The sequence below is a fragment of the Anolis carolinensis genome, chromosome 5, assembly GCF_035594765.1.
Source record: "Anolis carolinensis isolate JA03-04 chromosome 5, rAnoCar3.1.pri, whole genome shotgun sequence".
Classification (NCBI taxonomy): Eukaryota; Metazoa; Chordata; class Lepidosauria; order Squamata; family Dactyloidae; genus Anolis; species Anolis carolinensis.
In genome coordinates this window covers 85,787,685-85,807,391 of record NC_085845.1, presented here as the reverse complement: position 1 = coordinate 85,807,391, position 19,707 = coordinate 85,787,685, and the positions used below count along the sequence as shown (strand labels likewise).

Below are 19,707 nucleotides of genomic sequence, written 5' to 3'. Positions count from 1 at the left end.
ACGGCTTTTGGCTTTTGGTCATCGCCTGCTCTCACTATGGATGTGCGTTTGGCTCTTTCTTGGCTTTCCGTACCGTAGTTGGGCGTGACCATATTTTCAGTAACTCTTGGCTGGAGTTAAGACGGATTATCAAGCAGGATAATCCGGATTATTTTCTGTTCCTGCATTTTTTGCCTTTCTTGAAGCAAAAGACATTTACTTTTACCAGGAACACTGAAGTTAAGTGTTCCTAGGTTCAGAATATCATTTAATAAACGTTTGTTGTTCTTACTTCTTGTGTGTTGCTGTTTCAAAGGGGTCTGTGTCCTGACAAGGGAACTCGCTGAGGGGAGAAAGGAAGGCCTTCTCCTCCGCTTCCTTCCTTTGTGAGCAAACCTTGACAAGAAAACCCTGTGAAAAAGTCGCCATATGTCAGAAATGGCTTGGAAGAGCAAATTATTGTCACTATCTTCCTGCAATACAAGGTGAGGTTCTCCATGAGGCTGGTCTTCTTCCCCTCACACACACCAGCAGACTCCACCAACTTCTCAATGTTCCCTGCTCACAAACCTAGCAACTCTATCCTCGTCTTTTCCCATATGTCAGAGGGGCAAGACCCTGTGGTGCCTTTCCCCCATTGCTAGAGAGAGGCCTGACCACTTCACCTGTCAACGGAGGTCTCGCCGCCTTTGCCTCCACTTCCTCCTCCACCTCATGCATGCAGCGCTCCCTAGCTGAAAGCTGCCCAACCAGTTCTGCATCAGCAGCCCGGGGAGGAAGAGTGACCCGCTTTGCACACATGCTCTTACCCCCCCCCCCACGGCCTCGTGTACTCCCCTCCCTGGCCCCTCAAATGCCTCCGCCTGCTGTCATGAAGTGGAGAAAAAAAATGAAGTGAGGGGAAGAGAGAAAAAAGTGCCAGGAGGGTTTGAGAGGGATAATAGACAGTGATGGAGGAGGAAGAGCTGCAAAAGGACTATCTAGCTCATAACATGGATCTCTGCTCATATCTTGAAACAAAAAATGAGCCGAGTGAAGACTTGGGTCACTTGTAGTTGTATCAGAATGTAAATGTAGATGGAGCATCTATTTGACAGGCCTGCAAAACTGGGTTATAATACCTTTTAAAATGTATGCTGGTTTTCTAGGAATTTGGCATTCTAAATAAAAAATGATGACAGATTTGGTCCATCGTGTTCAATTTTTTCACAATTTCTATTGACATTTCCATGATGCCATATGAAACTGAATGAGATATGAATTGAAATCAGTAATAAAATGTATTCAAAACCTGTTTATTTATTTTTTTAATTCAGCACCCCAAATACATGAAAACATTAAAAATGCATTTTTGTTGTAGGGCAATATAATGTGCGGCAATGAAAGAAGACAATGGACTTCAAATGAGTGGCATCAATGATAGGAGACACAATTCTCTTTTGGCACATGAAATATACACAAAGGTCTACTTCCAAATGGGGATCTGCTTGACTGGAATACATGGTTTGTGAGACAGAAACAAACTGCAGTTTTACCTTTTTCCCTAATATTAATGTGTCTTGCCTGCTGTTATCTACTTTGGTGTTGGCTTTCTCTGTCAGCCGAGAAACTTGCTCATAAATGAAGTCCTTCTCAAGCAATTTCTCTTCCTTTTGTGTCAGTTGTATTTCTAACTATAAAAGGAATTTGTAAATGTCTAAAATTAATAATCAGGAACAAAGAATACTGAAAACTGTTATATAAATTGGGTTTTACAGAACAAAATTATCAACTTATTCAAACCTAGGGTTGAGTTTGATGTAATATTTGCTTACAAACAGGTTAAGCACAGGTCTGTATTATCATATCAAAAATTAAAACATATAGCCATTGAAAGCCAAAAGGGAAGGCTATCAAGAAGGTAAGTTCAATGATGTTCTTCCTATTGATCAGTTTCCCAGGAAATACCAGAATGACATATTGGGGTGGAGTTAGAAATGCTCTTTCTGACAGAAGCAATGTTGCACAGATGAAAGGATTTCTGTTGCTATAATATAGCCAATGAAAACCTACATTTTTTAAATCGGGCATGGGCAAACTTCAATCCTCCTGGTGTTTGGACTTCAACTCCCATAATTTCTAACAGCCAGTTAGTTTGCCTGTGCCTGATTTAAATGATATAAAAACAAACCGTCTGATTGTATTAAGGTAAAGATTTCCCCTGACGTTAAGTCCAGTCATGTCTGACTCTGGGGGTTGGTGCTCATCTCCATTTCTAAGCCGAAGAGCCGGCGTTGTCCATAGACACCTCCAAGGTCATGTGGCCGGCATGACTGCATGAAGCGCCGTTACCTTCCCACCGGAGCAGTACCTATTGATCTACTCACATTGGCATGTTTTTGAACTGCTAGGTTGGCAGGAGCTGGAGCTAACAGCGGCCGCTCACGCCACTCCCGGGGTTTGAACCTGGGACCTTTCGGTCTCCAGCTCAGTGCTTTAACACACTTCACCACCGGGGCCCCATCTGATTGTATTAGGACCATCAATTCCTTTAACAAGAACTTCTCAACTCCTCTCCCTTTGTTCTTGATTTGTATGGGCTCAAATATCTCTACCTCTGTTGGATTGTGGCCAGCACATTTCCATGCTCAATTTCGTCAAGAATTGCAAGCCTGGAGACAGGCAACAACATGAAAAAGCCAATACTCTGTCATAAATGCCCAACTTTAGAAAAAGAGGGCACATGTGAGCACTGTTTGTGGAATGTGGGAAACAACAGTGATATACTGCAAAGCTCTCCTTTGTAACTTGTTTACCAATTTGTCTACAATGTGTAGAGTAACTAATTTCATGCTCAGACACAGTTCTGCTATAAATCTTCATCCCCACCCAACATATCCAGTTGGTGGAGGTAGAAATATACACAATGTAATGATGCTAGAAGTCAGAGTATTATATGGAGGGCACAGGAGAAATATAAAACAGGAAAGTTATTTTAGCACCAACCTTGTGTGTTTTCTGCGCCTGGCATATTTCGCAATCTAATTAGTTTTACAATCTATGTAGTGAAACAGGAAGTGCATCTACACTGTAGATTTAATGCAGCATGACACCACTTTGATGGCTATGGCTCAATGCTGTGGAATCCTGGGAGTTGTAGTTTGGTGAGTCCCCAGGAATCTGGCAGAGAAGGCTACAGACCTAGTAAAATGAGAACTCCCAGCATTCCACAGCTTTAAGCCATATCAGTTAAAGTGGTGTCAAACTGAATTAATTCTACAGTGTAGAATTTACTGCCCAGAATTGTTTGGTATGGTAGCTTCTCTCAAAGGATGAATGGCAGATATTACCTCCTCAATTTTTTTGAACAATTCTTCTTGGGAGGGGTCCTTTCCTGGCAAAGCTCTTGCTCTTTTCTGACCAGTAGGGTCTGTAAACTGCTTCTCCAGCTCTTTAATTTTGTCCTTGCACTGTGAAAACTATAAAACAAGAATGACAGTCAAAACAACTAGCTGGCTTAGTGACCATTACACCCTTCTTAGCGCTTAAAAATTAAACCCAACACCAACAACATTGCACTCTTGTAACTGAAGTAACAAAGAAAAGCTTTTCTTCCAGGCATTGTGAAATCAATTCTACTTCTTTTGTTTTGAAGAAATCTGAGAACGACTTTCTATGGAAACAAACAGTTCTGGTTTTGGTAATAAAAATGGTGGCTAAACTCAGTTCAGTTCCATTTCTGAAGAAAAGCAGCTGCTGAAGCAACAGCTACAGAAAAACAATACACAGGTGAATCATGCTGAGGTCTTCATTTTTCTTACAAAGTTATATGAACCAGTCTTCCTGTTCTCAGAAGTCAAGTGGCATGACAGGAAGGACATTTTTTAAATCCCCACATAAAGAGCTTTCAGAAAGGGGACGCAGATGGAAACAAAATAAGTGACACTGATGTTCCTTCCAACTGCATTAGTTTAGAATATGGTATGATTGTGGCCCAGGATACTGAGAAATGTTTACAGGAGTCCACACTGGCACAAAAACAAGCTGCAAACGCAATGTGGTAGATTTGATGAACGCACATTGTACCAAAAAACAGGATGTGGCCACCGTTCCAGCAAGCACACAGGTACAAAGTTCAGAGTCATGAAAAAGACACTCCCTTACAAAAGCCACTATGAGATCCTGATAGTGTCATTCAAATGAATAAGAAGCATGCAGCAAAGAAGCACTCTTGGTACTCACCTTTGACAAAACATTGCTATTAAACGCTGTCAAGTCGACTTCGACTGGAAACCCTGCTCGCCATTGTCAAAGCACAGAGTTGAAAATTTCACTTAATGTTTCTCTTATAATTCTGTGACACTTTGCTACTATTGTAATCTTTAATCCAGTTAAGACTATACATTTTTTTTCTCCAAATAATAAACATTTTTGAGGCACCCTATATATAAGGGCATCCAGTTATCCTGACAGATGATGAACTTTTGCCCTGCCCCACCATTGCCATTTCTAGATAGTAGTGTCTCACAGGATCCACATTTATCTGGACTGTTCTGCATTCCTTAGAGGATCTGGAGAAAATTCTCTGCTTCACATATAATTCCTCAAAATTAGTTAAGGTATAGCCCAGGGCTGCAACTCAATGACTCAGAGATTCTTCACCCAAAAAAAGACCAGAAGATTTGGTATGTCAAAAGGCATGAAGAAAAACTGTGGAAAAAGTTACAAGTTGCTGATAAGGTCACACAATTCAGTAAGCTTTTCCAGAAAGGGGGGAAAGAATGTCCTGAGGAGTAAGGAGTTCCATGGCATTTCTTGACGCTTTGTGACAAGAACTAAACCTTTCTTTGTGACCATCTGGACAAAGCTTATTGACAGTGGGTTGAATAGCCTCTCTATAGTAGGCTTTGTAAATTGAACTGCTCTTTTGCAACAGCATGCCTGCAAAGTACATTTGGGCTAACATGAACTGTTAATCTACTAACAAAAACTTGTGTTTCCAATCACAAGTTAAGGAAAAATAAAAATCTAAATTCCAGCCCTGGAGCGCATTTGCACAGGAGATCCATGCATGGAAGTAGGAATCTTCTTTTGGCGTCACCTGCTAAATTAAAAACTCAGATGACACATCCTATTTGGAGTCCAATTAGCTCTGATCAGTCTTCTATGCTGCAAAGCCTTTCTTCCTCCTATTACCAATGGCACCCCCAAAATGCCATCAGTCGTCTCACACTTCTGTTATTGTGACTTTTGTTTATTTACTACCTTGACAGGTTGATCTGATAGAATGAAGAGTAATGTTTTCTAAGTTATGCTTTGTTTTAAATGGTTGCAAGTTGTGTTGCATCCAACAGAATCCACAAAGCTTGAGTGGCTCTGAATGCACATTGGTTTTGAGGACATCGCAATGTCCTTGCTTCTCTCCTGAGAATATGAACAGTGCACAACAATGCAATTCAAATTTACATGATCGTAAATTGAGTGAACAGGACGCCAGCCAAAATGTTTAATTCCACTTGCCTGAATCTGAAGGACCACTAAATCAGCATCTAGGCCTCTTTTCAGCGGAAGGGTCTTCATTGATAATTCAATTTGCCTTTTTTTCTCACTTAACTTCAATCTCAGAAAGCGGATCTTCTCATCCATCACACCAATTTCAAGATCACCATTTCGACTCATCATCTGTTGGATATTTATTTTTTCATAACAAATGCATGTTTCTTCTTCACGTTCTATAAGCTGAACTCCACTACAATGACATGCAAAATAGACTCAAAAGTCAGCTTAAGCATTGTGAGCAAGAGTATGTCTTTGATTGGATTCGTATTGGAATACGTTCCCATTACACGTGTGCTTGTACCTTTTTGATCATATGCAGTTGATGTATTTGTTCAGATCTTCAGAAATGGAGTTCTGGTCCAATGATTTCACATGGGCCTAAATCATATTATTAGTTCTGGCTAAAACTGTCATTTAGCTCATTGAATCAATTGAACAAGCTTCTGGATTTGCTAGGACTACAAGTCATACTGAAGTTTAGAAGATATTCACACAACAAATTACAGGAACAGGAACACTTTATCTATTTATCTGTACAATCAGGCTGATTAAATAGTCTTCAAAACACTAACATTATTTAAAATCTGTGTTACTATAAGGGCAATCTAAAAAATCCACAAATTCTAGAAGAATACCAGAATGTAACAGTGTAGCTCATAAATACAGATATTCCTCAGGCTTTAGAAAGACATTAAGATGCATTTTGCTATGCTGAAACTATTTCATGCATGTTAAGATCAATAAGTAAAATTCTATACAGTGGAACATATTCCTTTGCAAATGTTTTTAGAACTGCAAATAAAAAATGGTTGTCATAGTATGAAGCACCCATCTATTCTGAACTCCATAAGTATTAGTTATAATAGTTAGGGCAATTTTAGAATGTTATCCATACGGTCAATATGTAAAATCAAAATGTGATATGAAGACATGCTTTGTAGGTCTAGAGAACTGAAATATAAAAACACATTCCTGTGTCAAAATTGAGATTTCTATTTAGATGCAATCCTCTAGAACCATCTCAGTGCCCTTAAGGTCCTCCTTCCCCTTTACCTCTCATTTCGGCGCTGAACAGCCCTTTCATATTTGTCCCGCAACTGGAGCATTTCCTCTTCAATCCGGGTTAGCATGTTGGTGAGCCTTTCTACGTCCATCAACTGCTGCTCTCGCTTTTCTTTCATCTCATGGAGTGTTTGATAAAGCTTTCGGACATCACACTGGATGCTGTCTTTGACTTTAACATTGTTCGACAGCTTCAGCTGGTATTTTTGCAATTTTCTGAACAAAATAAGAATATTATTCATCGAAACCCAGCCTTCCTGGGAATGATTATTCTCCAGGATTTATTGCCTGACCATGGGTAATGCCTCCTACTTCCATTAATATTTTGCCTTGTGACTTGTATCTCTTTTTGCCCTTTTTTTTTTTTTGCATTGCTAGACAACTCTAAAATTCAGCTATCCCTAATCTCCTAGAAGCCACTCATTAGCAATACTGTGAAATGTTCTAACTCAGTGCTTCCCAAAATCTGGTCTTCCAGGTACTTTAGACACTGAGAACTGGGGAGCCCTGGCCCGTGAGCATTCTGACTGGAGGTCAGCTGTTGCCAACAGTGCTGTGGATTTTGAAGAGGTACGGATACAGAGCTAAAGGGAGAAATGTGCCAAGTGGAAGGCACATCAAGCAAACCCTTGTCATGACCACTTTCCATCTGGAAATCTATGTCCTCAACAAGAAAGGCCATAAGGGTCCAGAATAGGTCTCCATAGTTCCTTATTGACCCATCACTAAGACTCAGACTCAGCCACGAATGAGTGCCTATAGACAGATATAGAATTCAAGAGGATTCCAGGCCTAGTTCTCAAACAAAAGAAAGACTATGTTCTTAAAAAATAGTTAATTAGCTACGTACCTCTCTTTAATTATGACATTGCTCCTTAAGATTTCCGTCTCATTATCCAGCATTTTTACCTTCTCTTTAATTTCATTTGTTTTTTGGCGAGCACAATGTACAAGGTTGACCAGTTTGTTTCTCTCATGCCTTACAATATCATACAATTTAGCAAATTCTTTCATCCTATAAATCAAAAGGATTTTAAGGAAAGTTCTGAATAATCTCAAATCACTGATTTTTCCTACAAAAGAAATTAATTCATCAAATCCACGGTCCAAATTTCCTTACTGTCTCAGATTTTCTCTTTGCTTCTTCTTATGCTCCCTTATTTCAAAGTCTTTTGTTTTTATGTCTGCAATAATGTTGTTGAGCCGTACCTGCAGTAGAAAAAGTAGTAAACATTTCTGGAACTTGTAAGAGTGCTGTGAAAACTGACATGCTTTTTAAAATCGTGTCAGAAGCGAATTGAGGCAAGTAGCTTCTGGTGTGAGCGAATTGGAAGTCTTCAAAGATGTTGCCCAGGGGACGCCCAGATGTGTTACCATCCTGCAGAGGGTTTCTCTCATGTCTCCGCATGGGAAGCTAGGGCTGACAGATGGGAGCTCACCCCATCTCGCGGATTCGAGGTCAGCAGTTCAGCTAGCACAAGGGTTTAACCCATTGCGCCACCGTGGCTGACATGCTGACCTTCCTATTGACATTTTGCATTTGCAGCCTTATCTAAACATAGGAAGCAGTAACTGGCAGGTGTGGAGAATAGGCTACAGCAGCTACTATTACTGCCACTGTAATTGTTGTTTATTAACATAATTCCATCGGTGTATATGGGTTGAGTTTCAAATCCAGTCTCTCAAATGATCTGATTTGTCACTACTTCAGAATAGTTGAAAAAGGAGTTCCTAAATTTAAAAACCTCCTGCCTCTTATAGTATATTTTGTTCAACACAGTATAATTTTTCATGGCAATTCATAACAGTATTGTTATGGTACAACAAGAAAAAAAATACAACTGTCTCGACCATCTGTCAAATCTTATTCTGGAATCATTTCCCAGTCCAGTTCTTATCAAGAGATTAAATAATTTAAGATTTTTAGCAACATCAGTAAAGTGCAAGCACGGCTGGCAGGAACGAGGGACAGGGCCTTTTCCGTCACGGCTCCTTGGCTGTGGAACACCCTCCCCAAGGATATACGACAAGCCCCAACCCTTTTGAGTTTGAGAAAAGCCTTAAAAACATGGCTATGTGCCCAGGCTTTCGATGAATAAATTATAAAGACGACCTGGACTGATTTATGGCTAAAGAACAAGGATATTGGATGAACGGATTTTAACCATATGTTTTATATTTTATAATGTATTAATTGTTTGTAATGGATTTTTTTTTTACTGTTATGTTTAATTATGTGTCGGCACCGAATTGTTGCCAAATGTGTACACCGCCCTGAGTCCCTTCGGGTGAGAAGGGCGAGATATAAATATAAATATAATATAAATATAATATAAATATAAAGATATAAATATAATAAAGACCACATCATAGATATGAATTTAGCTATCTATTTAATCAGCACCACCAGGTAGTTTTCTAGATAAAATGAGTGGGGCAGGAAAAAACTGTATAGCACCTTAAACTGTTTGAAAGACAAGTGGGATATAAATGTAATAAAAATCAAGCAATTTACATGAGTATCTCTCAACATCACAATTGCATATGACTTGCCCCAGTGCTAGTATATCAGGTGATTTTCTTGATGGAAAGAGGGAATGATAGAAAAATAAACTTACCACATTTCACTATGAAGTCCAAACTTCTGTGACATTCCATGTCAAGTGTGTGCAGGAGAGGAAGAAGAACAATGATATCACAATTAAGAATAGACTTGCCAGTGGTTTTAGATTTGAAAATAGCCCTAGTGTGAAGCAGAAATGGCTAAAGCTGAAGTCTATAGGTACCTGGCAAGTCCAGATAAATAATGTATCAATATCTAATGTCCAAATGAGTTATCTCTAGGATATTTCTTACCTGGGCCTTCAAAGAATCCTTTGATTTTTGTTCTCTCTCATCAGCCTTGAGTTGAGTTAGACGTATGAAGTTGGCCGCGCCTTCTCTATAGTGTTCCAGAGCCTTAAAAAGCTGGTCTTCTTCAGCAATGCACTGCTCAAGAATCCGCCCTTCAATATCTGTTGATGTTTTCTAGATTGGCAATAGCAAGAAAAATATCAGAAAAGGGGATGTGTTTATCCATGACGTAAAGATTTCAGTGTACAGCAGATAGTCTATAATTTATTAGATTGCAAACAATGTCCCTATCAGATTAGAAAGAGTATTATTTTATTTAATCCTGTTTATTACTATTCAGCATGTTTTTACCAAACTAGATTGCTACATTTAATGTCAGTTGTTTCTTCTGTTGATTCTGCTTCATTGAGGCCCCATCCACACTGCCATATAAAATCTAGGTTATTTGCTCTGAACTGGTTTATATGGCAGTGTAGACTCATCTAATCCAGTTCAAATCAGATAATGTGGATTATTTGATTTGATAATCTGGATTATATGGCAGTATAGAAGGGGCCTGAAATGTATGTAAGTATATTTTGTAACAGTCAAAAAGAGTGAAAAATTTACTTTTATTTTTAAAGAGGCATGTTTATAGTAATCAGAGCTTTCTGAAGAGCAAGGAACCAGTATTTGTCCCCAATGGCTACAACTGGCTCTTAGAAACTCATTGAAGACTGGCAACCAATGACTTGTAGACTTGCACCAGTCTATAGGCTACCACTACACTTTAGCACAGCTTTTCAGCTTTTCTGATCTGCCACAATTTTGGAATAGTAAAGTATATCTTATTTGGATATTTCTGCTGATATTGTTCCAAAAAGTTGTAAATGAATGACAGGTATTTTCCAACTAAAACATCCTGACTCCATCAGTTCCTGAACACATGTTGGCTTTCCTTCTTTAACTGATGGTTTTCCTCCTCAAGGAGCCTTGTTTGATTTCCTTAACAGATTCTTAACGTAAGGAGCCTCTGTGTAGACTTAACTTAAAAGGGTAATTGTCTCTGGTAATGTAAACATGTTGTTTTCCACCACAGAGATAATCATTTGTTTCTGGTCATGTCAGCAATTCTCATCAGCAACAGTTCATGAACAATTAATTACAGTTCGTCAGTTCAGTACCGTGTTTCCCCGAAAATAAGACAGTGTCTTATATTAATTTTAGCTCCGAAAGATGCTCTAGGTCTTATTTTCAGGGGATGTCTTATTTTTCCATGAAGAATAATTCATATTTATTGTTGAACAAAAAATGAACATTTATTATATACTGTACAGTAGTTGTCACCACAAACCAACATAACCAGATAAACTGTGAATCCTATCAATAATTTCTTGTTACTACCATTATTTCCATGTACAATACTCTATGATATGTACATTTACTAATCCTGCATGCTCTGGTGTTCTGTTCAGCAGGCATACTTCCAAACAAAAACTTTTCTAGGTCTTACTTTCAGGGGAGGCCTTATATTTAGCAATTCAGCAAAACCTCTACGTGGTCTTATTTTCAGGGGATGTCTTATTTTTGGGGAAACAGGGTAATTTTCCAAGCTTCAATCTTAGCTATATAGGTTCCAATCATACTCATTTCATACAATTCCATTCAAACCACACATCATTTATTCATCACACAAAATTCTCTTGATGATAATATGTTTCCTCCCTCTGTGTTGGAAGCTACCTACTTAAGGATGACCTATTAGCAATAACATATTGAAAGATTGTGTAACAAATATGCCATTGAGTTTTCCGGGATTTAATTTTTTTGAAACCTAATCTATTACAATCTATTATTGCAAGCCTGAAGGTAGGGAACTATTTTTGGTTCCACTTGCATTTGCAAAGTTCCTTGTACAATTATGGTTCTATATAAACAGATAACGGTGATGATAACAACAACAACAACAACAACAATATAGTCAGAGCATTTTTATTTGGAATTCTGAAATCCAAAATACTCACAAATCCAAAACTGTGGTAGAGATATTTGCCTCTTTGCTTTCTGATGGTTTAATACACACACATTTTATATCATGCACAAAAATATTAAATATATTGTACAAAATTACATTCAGAATATTCATATAAAATGTATATGAAATATACGTGAACTTTGTGATTAAACTTATCTCCAAGAATTCTCATTATGGACATACATGTCAATACAGGACAAAATCCAAAATCCATAGCACTTCTGATTCCAAGCATTTATATAAAAGATACTCAACCTGTATTACATTTCTCAATATATTAATGGGCTAACTGTCCAGAGAGGTATTAAAACAAATGTTTGACAAACATATTAATGTTACAGAATGAAGACTACACTAGAAAGGTATCAACAGAAGAATAGTAATTACTCACCTCCTGGGACAAGTTTCTCTTAGCAATTTCAACTTCTTTCTGGAGCTCCTTTCGCCTTTCTAATAGAGATCCATCATCTTTTGGAACAGCCTCTACCTAGAACAGGGAAACAAACAAACAGAAAGTTAACAATTACAAAGAAAGGAACTGCAGCATTTGAATATAGACAACAATTTAAAGTGTTTTCCTCAAATGCTAGATGAATTTTTAAAATAAAAAATGAACAATATGGTACAATTTCCCATTGTTGAGAGCACTGGTTCCCAAACAGGGAAGTATATAAGAAAGGTGAGTGAAAAGTATAAGATAAACATAAAGACTGAGGAGAACACAAATAAAGAAAACACAGAAATTACTAAAAAGTTCAAAGAAACTACTATAATGTTCCTGCAAAGAGGTTGGCTTTGCCAGAAAAAAAAACAAGACCCACTGCAACAAAAATTATGTGTTTTTGTGTGGTAGCACCCACTTGTTGGGATCATAATGTCTAGAATATAACAGTCCAAAAGACTATCGAATAGTAGATGGAGAGACAGGGAAGGCCAGAGAATACTACAGAGCTAAGGAAAGGCTTGAGGGCTGGAAAAGTGTGTGGAAGTAAAAAGAGAAGAGAGACTGTGGTTGGATCTACACTGCCATATAATTCAGATTAATAAAGCAGATGATCCAGATTATCTGCTTTGAACTGGATTACATGAGCCTACACTGCCATATCATCCAGTTCAAAGCCGATAAACTGGCTTTTATATGGCAGTGTAGATGGGGCCTGAGTAGTCTAAGAAGAAGTGTTGCAAGACATGCAGAAAAGACTATATGGGATGACACTGATTTTTATCTGTATAGAGGAATAACTAGATGCAAACTGGATGTGTATGAGAAAGCTTTCTGTGTGTGCAGATGTGGGTCAAATGTGAAATATGTGTATCCATGAGAGGGAAGGGTGAAATCTGGAAAATAATACGGGGTAAGAGAAAGGCTGCTGCTTTTGCACCCAAAACCTAAGTATCTAGGAAACAGGTCCAATAAATCAATGGCCCTTACTTCCAGGTAAGTGCTTGTCCCAAGGAAATGTAAGATTTATTTGTATTGCACAGAGTAGTATGAGTCCACTTCAACTGCCATGGCTTTGAATGAGATTTTCCTCATTCTGGTTGGACTGGATGGCCCGTGATGTCTCTTCCAACTCTATTCTATGATTCTATGATCCATCCTAAGAAATCCTGGGATTTCAGGTTTGTTGCGGTACTTAAAATCCTCTGTTAGATTGCTCTGGTGCTGTTGTTCAGGAGATTCTTTAGCAAAGGAAATGCTATGTACCCTGCCACATTACAAATTTCAAGGTTGCATAGGTTGGAGACATCATAGTTAAAGAAATATCAAGCTGCTTTAATTCTGGCTGGATCTAGGTAAAGGTAAAGGTTTTCCCCAACATTAAGCCTAGTCATGTCCGACTCTGGGGGTTGGTGCTCATCTCCATTTCTAAGCCGAAGCGCCAGCATTGTCCATAGACACCTCCAAGGTCATGTGGCCGGCATGACTGCATGGAGCGCCATTACCTTCTCACCAGAGCGGTACCTATTGATCTACTTACATTTGCATGTTTTCGAACTGCTAGGTTGGCAGAAGCTGGGGCTAACAGCAGGAGCTCACACAGCTCCCCAGATTTGAACTGCTGACCCTTCGGTCAGCAAGTTCAGCAGCTCAGTGGTTTAACCCGCTGCACCACCGTAGGCTCCTGGCTGGATCTACTCTGCCCTATATCCCAGGATCTGATCTCAGACTATCTACTTATCCCAAATTATCTGGAAGTGTAGACTCATAATCCAGTTCAAAGAAGATAATCTGGGATCAGATCCTAAGATATAGGGCAGTGTAGATCCAGTCTCTGTGGGTGGATAGATACACCCTCAGGCAATCTTGCAGTAACTTTTGGTAGATAGTCTTACAGAATCTCATTCTCTCAGATATTTGAGACCAACTGTGTTCATTTCCATACTACACCAGTTTGGTAAAGTGTTTTAAGTATTGGGCTATGACTCAGGATACAGTATTAGGACCTCATCTACACTGCCATATAGTACAGACGCATATAATGCAGTATAACTGCATTGAATTTCATTATATGATTTTACAATATATAGGCATTAAATGGCAGTGTAGATGGGGTCCAGGGCTCATTAGTTAACTCACATTTTCTCAGGTTCCAAGGAAGTTACCTCCCCCCCAACCCCCGAACAAAATTTGCCAAGAAAATCCTGTGAAAAGGTCACCTTCGGGTCCTGTTGTGTGACATGAAGACATACAACAACAAAAGGCAGTGGCAACACATTTTTACACAAGTAATATGTATATCTATATACTATTTGAACATATATACCATACACAGAGGTTACATCATTATAGGTAGCTGTTGTTTATAATAGCGCACTTGTTCAACTCTCTTATTCACATTTGTGCATCTCTTCCTTTCTCAAGTATGAGCAACATAAAGACTGTGGAGAATGATGGAGGGAAGACCATTTATATTGTGATATCAAAAAAATGGTAAAATTAAACAAAAATATCTATACAGACCTCCAACAGCATTCTCTCATGATGCATTTTAACTTGGGTCAAAGTCTCTTGTGCTATTTTCAACTGCATCTCCATCTTCTTAAAATTTCTTGCATCTCGCTCTCTCTCTCTCTGCATGCGACTCAAGGTATCATGCAGCTTTTGCTTTGCTAGGGTACAGTTGCGTAAACCCATTTCTAAAATACTTCTATATCATTGTACAGAAATAAGACTGGTTACTTTTCAATGCAAGACAATAAATGACAGGACAGCTTGACAAAGAATGGCTATGAACAAACACAAACAATTCATTTTGTTGCTTTAAATGCTGTGATTTGTTTCATTGTTTCATTGTTTCATTGTAGAGTATTTTAAAACACTGCAAATATATCACAAATTTGAGAAGATATCTTGATATCAGAGCATAGGAAATATATAAAGAAATGGAGGAAAATGGGGAAAAGAGATAATCAGGAACACAAAGCAAAAATAATTGCTACTCAAATGGATACTCAAATGAAAGTTTTAGGGCAGCATTTTATTGTATTTGTTCCTATGCAGCTTCAGTTCTCTCTTGTGATTAGTTTACATATATTTTGCTAACTATTTTTATACACATTTATTTGTAATTGTTACCTTGTAGGTCATCTGAAGCAGCTTTCTAATATAATCACAGCAGATAAATATCTTAGTAGTATAATTAAATGCTATGAATAGAAGACTAACCTTTCTGCTATGGCACTTCCTTCATTCTCTTTGTTCATTTCAAACATTTTTGTAAGGTTAAAGAACTCTCGCTCTTTGCTGTCCAGCAAAGCTTTTTTTCCTTCCACCTCTTTCATCACATTGTCTTTCTCTTTGATTACCTCATCATTTTTAGCCTCTAATTTTTTAAGAGTGTCACGTATCTCTTGCATTTCTTCCTGCAGTGCCATTTTCTTTTTCTCTGTTTCTCTGTGGACAATGGCAGATTTTGAGCTGAGTAAAATTTTATTTCTTTGTTTACTTTCTATTACCTTCCGTGACCTTATACATATCCAGTAAAAAATAATTTAAGGATTAAACCCAAATTCTTGTTTCAAACCCATGACAAGTACGAGGAAACACACTTCATTTCCCACCTGAAACAATTTTCCTGAAGTTCCAGGTCCATGTCACTACTCAATAGTAATTCACCTCTTCAACAATAAGTTTAGAAATAAAGCAAAACATTCTCCAGAACAAAAGTTTTAGTGGGTTTAATTTTTATTCCCAGAGTCTGATGAAAGTGTCAAACTTTTACTCTTAACTCATTGTTTGCCCATTAGGAAAATGAGGATTTGGTAATGGGATGCAGAGGAAGGAAAGGGGAGAAACATGTTTTAAATAATAAATAAAAAAACCTAGTTCTTTTTTTCCCAAGACATTTTGTGTGATCAGTTAACAGGTTTCAGATATTGGTAATTTGATTAGAAATTTGAGATGGATTAAGGAAGGGTGGGATTTACAGTTAGTGAGGTGACTGAGAGTTTCACTAATGACGACAAAGGGACTAATCAATATTGAATACTGAAAAAATATATTGTAAAATAATGGCTTAAATCCACTACACAATCCAATGCATGCTAGGATGTATTATGGGGCCTGCTCTCCTATCTCTTGAAGACTTGCCACCCAAAATCTGCTACACAGTTTCCTACCACCATCAGTTTTTATTTATTTATTTATTTATTTATTTATTTACAGTATTTAAATTCCGCCCTTCTCACCCCGAAGGGGACTCAGGGCGGATCACATTACACATATAAGGCAAACATTCAATGCCTTAACATAGAACAAAGACAAGACAAACACGGGGCTCCGAGCTGGCCTCGAACTCATGACCTCCTGGTCAGAGTGATTCATTGCAGCTGGCTGCAGCTGGTTGCTCAACAGCCTGCGCCACAGCCCGGCCCCTATTTTGAGGCCATAGGGGGACTGCAAAGCACAGAGACTGCTGACTGAAGCTTTTCCTTCAATTGAATGATTTTGTTGGATCCTATATATATATTAGAAATTGGGTGTCTTGCTCATTCTACGTGGTCAGGGTGGTGCAAGTTGGCTTTTGTTTTCTAAATGAGAAATTCAGGAGTGGAACATATTATTATTACAGTACAGTATTAGCATGTTTATTATGTTTATTTATAACTTGCTTTTTCTCTCCATACAGAGACTCAAAGCGGCTCACAATTAAAAGTATTGAAATACAATTTAAAATATATGAACATAAAAGTATTAAAATAGTGTTAAACATCATTAAAGGTAAAGGTTTTCCCCTGACGTTAAGTCCAGTCATGACCGACTCTGGGGGTTGGTGCTCATCTCCATTTCCAAGCCGAAGAGCCGGCGTTGTCTGCAGACACCTCCAAGGTCATGTGGCCGGCATGACTGCATGGAGCACCGTTACCTTCCCGCTGGAGCGGTACCTATTGATCTACTCACATTTGCATGTTTTCAAACTGCTAGGTTGGCAGGACCTGGGGCTAACAGCGGGCGCTCATTCCGCTCCCGGGATTTGAACCTGGGACCTTGTGGTCTGCAAGTTCAGCAGCTCAGCGCTTTAACACACTGCACCACCACCAGGGGCCCATCATTAAACATCATTAAAAGCATATAAAATCACAACAGCCCATGACGATCCTAAAAACCTTCTTCTTTAAAAGCCTGCCTGAATAAAAAGGTTTTAACTTGCTGCCTGAAGGACAGTAGGGAGGGGGCCATTCTGGCTTTCCTGGGCAGGGAGTTCCAAAGTTGAGGGGCAGCCACCAAGAAGGCCCTTTCTCTCATTCCCACCAATTGAGAGAGGCTTCTCCTGAAGATCTCAGTGCCTGGGCAGGTTCATACAAGGGGATGCAGTTGGCATAACTCAACCCCAAGCAGATTGGTAAGTATGGAATAGTAATTTTGACACAGAAGGACAGAATAAAACAAATTCTAGTTGGAGTTAGCTGAAAATGAGTGTACAGCCTTGGGGAACTCTCCCTACTGTTTAATGGAAGCTACACTGTCCCCAATGGATATGACAATCTGCTGCTCAAATAACAAACAAGATATACTGTATTTCACCATGTAATATTTACAATTTTGGCCCCCTTTTTCAGATTACAAAAAGGAGGTGTGACTATTACACAGTGAAAAAAATTCCAGCTATGGGGCTTCATTTGGCTGACAGGGAAAGGGGTAGGCAAGCAGGGGAGGAAAGCTTTACACCCCGCATACCTGCCCCTTCTCTTTGGTGCTATGGGGTTTGATTCTGCCGGCAACCGAGTCAAACCTCATAGCTACAAAATGGCAGTTGCGCCTTTCCTTATGGCCCCAGCAAGTGAACTAAGCAAGTGACTAATATGCAGAATTCAAGAAGTTCCATTTTGCCACACCGAAAATGGGGCTGCGATTATTATGAAATACTGGTATCTTTCTAAATAAAACGGTAAGGTTGTACTGCTTCTGGCATGTCTCCAGTTCAGGTAAGTGAATAAAGGCAGCAGGTTGCTTAGTCTTAAATTAAATAGTACATTTGGAAGAACTTTGGATATGTACAAATTGCTGTCGTCTGCTAAGAAAACACCCATCATGCTCGACCTAAGGGTATGGCCTAAGGGCTAATCAATAAAATGTTCTTCTTCTACTAAGAAAACACCCATGCAATCATACAGCAAGTTTCCTGTCACTTAGCATTAGTTCTAATGGCTGAATGATGTAATTTTTTGGGCATGCTTTTAAATGTGTGATCTGCTACATTACAGCAGCATATACATTTTAACAGATGCCAAAGACATTTGAGTGTAGCAGTTGACAGCATATGTTTACAGGACTATACATTAAGGGGCCATAAATTATTTCTGTATCCCTCAAAGTCCTAGCTAAAGTCGTCAGAATATTAGCCTTTATAGCAGGGGATGGGAAAGTGCAGTCCTCCAGATGTTGTTGGACTGCACCTCTTGTCATCCCTCCCTACTGGCAATGCTAACAAGAGCTGGCTGAAATTATAATGAGCAAAAACCAGAGAGCCACGTATTTCCTAGCCTTGCCTTACACTTTCATATAAATGCTTGGAAGTATAATTGTATCAACTACCAAAATGTGGAAAGCAGGGGTGGCGGTGGTGGGAACTATTTTTTCAAGGAAAATATAAGGATTCTAAAGGATTTCTTTAGTTTTTAAATTGCATTTTTGTTCATTTGGCTGAACAGATAAAAGTGTGATAAAAGTGCTGCACAAAGTAGGCCAGCACCCTTTCACATAAACTATAAATGCCTTACCAAACACTGGAAGAAGGAATCCAGCACCCAGTCACAGTCAACATACATTCATGATAACCATATCTAAGAAACTAAAGCTGATGCAGTCTACAGAATGCAGTTTTCTGAATCTGTGCCCCAAAATAACCCCAGGAACAGGCCTAAAAACCAAGATTATTAATTTATTTTGGATGTGCTGCATTATAAATGCCCAAGAGAAACATGCACATAATATATTACAGAAGCTTCCACTTATATGTCAGCAGTTAGGAACCAGAGCACTGTTAGAAAATGGAAATGGTTAAAAAGTGAAACCCAAGTTATTTTATCTTGGAAAAGCATTTTGGCTGCTGAAAAACATAAATAACACACTATACATTACTTCTGAATGCATGATAAAGCTAAAAGATCTTTTGCATGTATTCAAAAGTGATTTGAGGAGGGATCCACTCTTTTGTATAGGCAAGCCTTGGCACCATGCACATGTGTGCAGGTAATCTCAAGTAAGCCTTGTAAGCAAGAACTAACAAAATTAAGGATAGTGAGGCAACAAAAGATAGAGGGAGCCTATATATCGTGAATATGATGGAACAGAATATGTTTACCTCCTTTGTTTCCATAGAAACATAGACTTCTGTGCTCTGCTCTGATCTCCTCACTTTCCTAGCACTTCGGCCCCTTCTACATTGCCATATAATCCAGTTCAAAGCAGATAATCTGGATTTTATATGGGAGTGTAGAATGGGCCTTATAGACTGATTCAAAAACTATCGTAGGCAAACCAGGGTTACAAACACAGTGACAAAAGCAAGATGATATGCTAGTGATATAGGGATATCATGCCAACACCAATACAAACATGTAGGACCCGTAAGTCAATGACTGGCACAAATTCAACTGCTGCATTCAAGTAGATGACAACTGACTTTAAGACTGTGTTAACAGGAATGCCCATCATGTATATCAAAAGACATACTGCGTTTTGCGGTGTATTTTATCCATATCTTTTCCAAGTTGGATAGGGATGGCTTGGAGACAGCCTAGCTCATCCTAGGAAT

General features: G+C 38.7%; 1 protein-coding gene across 2 annotated transcripts in view; it reads right to left on the bottom strand.

The window, feature by feature from the left end:
- ccdc146 (coiled-coil domain containing 146) overlaps positions 1 to 19,707 on the bottom strand; it is a 72,579-nt gene that overhangs the window by 4,478 nt on the left and 48,394 nt on the right. Inside the window, exons 7-17 of one of the 2 annotated variants that reach the window (XM_062983535.1) lie at positions 19,626 to 19,699; positions 15,117 to 15,344; positions 14,412 to 14,598; positions 11,838 to 11,933; positions 9,436 to 9,606; positions 7,700 to 7,788; positions 7,430 to 7,594; positions 6,571 to 6,795; positions 5,479 to 5,707; positions 3,309 to 3,437; positions 1,515 to 1,652 (exon numbers count right to left, since the gene is read on the bottom strand). In XM_062983535.1, the coding sequence (XP_062839605.1) occupies positions 1,515 to 1,652; positions 3,309 to 3,437; positions 5,479 to 5,707; positions 6,571 to 6,795; positions 7,430 to 7,594; positions 7,700 to 7,788; positions 9,436 to 9,606; positions 11,838 to 11,933; positions 14,412 to 14,598; positions 15,117 to 15,344; positions 19,626 to 19,699 (1,731 nt within the window). The remainder of the gene's footprint in view (positions 1 to 1,514; positions 1,653 to 3,308; positions 3,438 to 5,478; positions 5,708 to 6,570; positions 6,796 to 7,429; positions 7,595 to 7,699; positions 7,789 to 9,435; positions 9,607 to 11,837; positions 11,934 to 14,411; positions 14,599 to 15,116; positions 15,345 to 19,625; positions 19,700 to 19,707) is intronic. The other variant, XM_062983536.1, reaches the window with a different exon arrangement.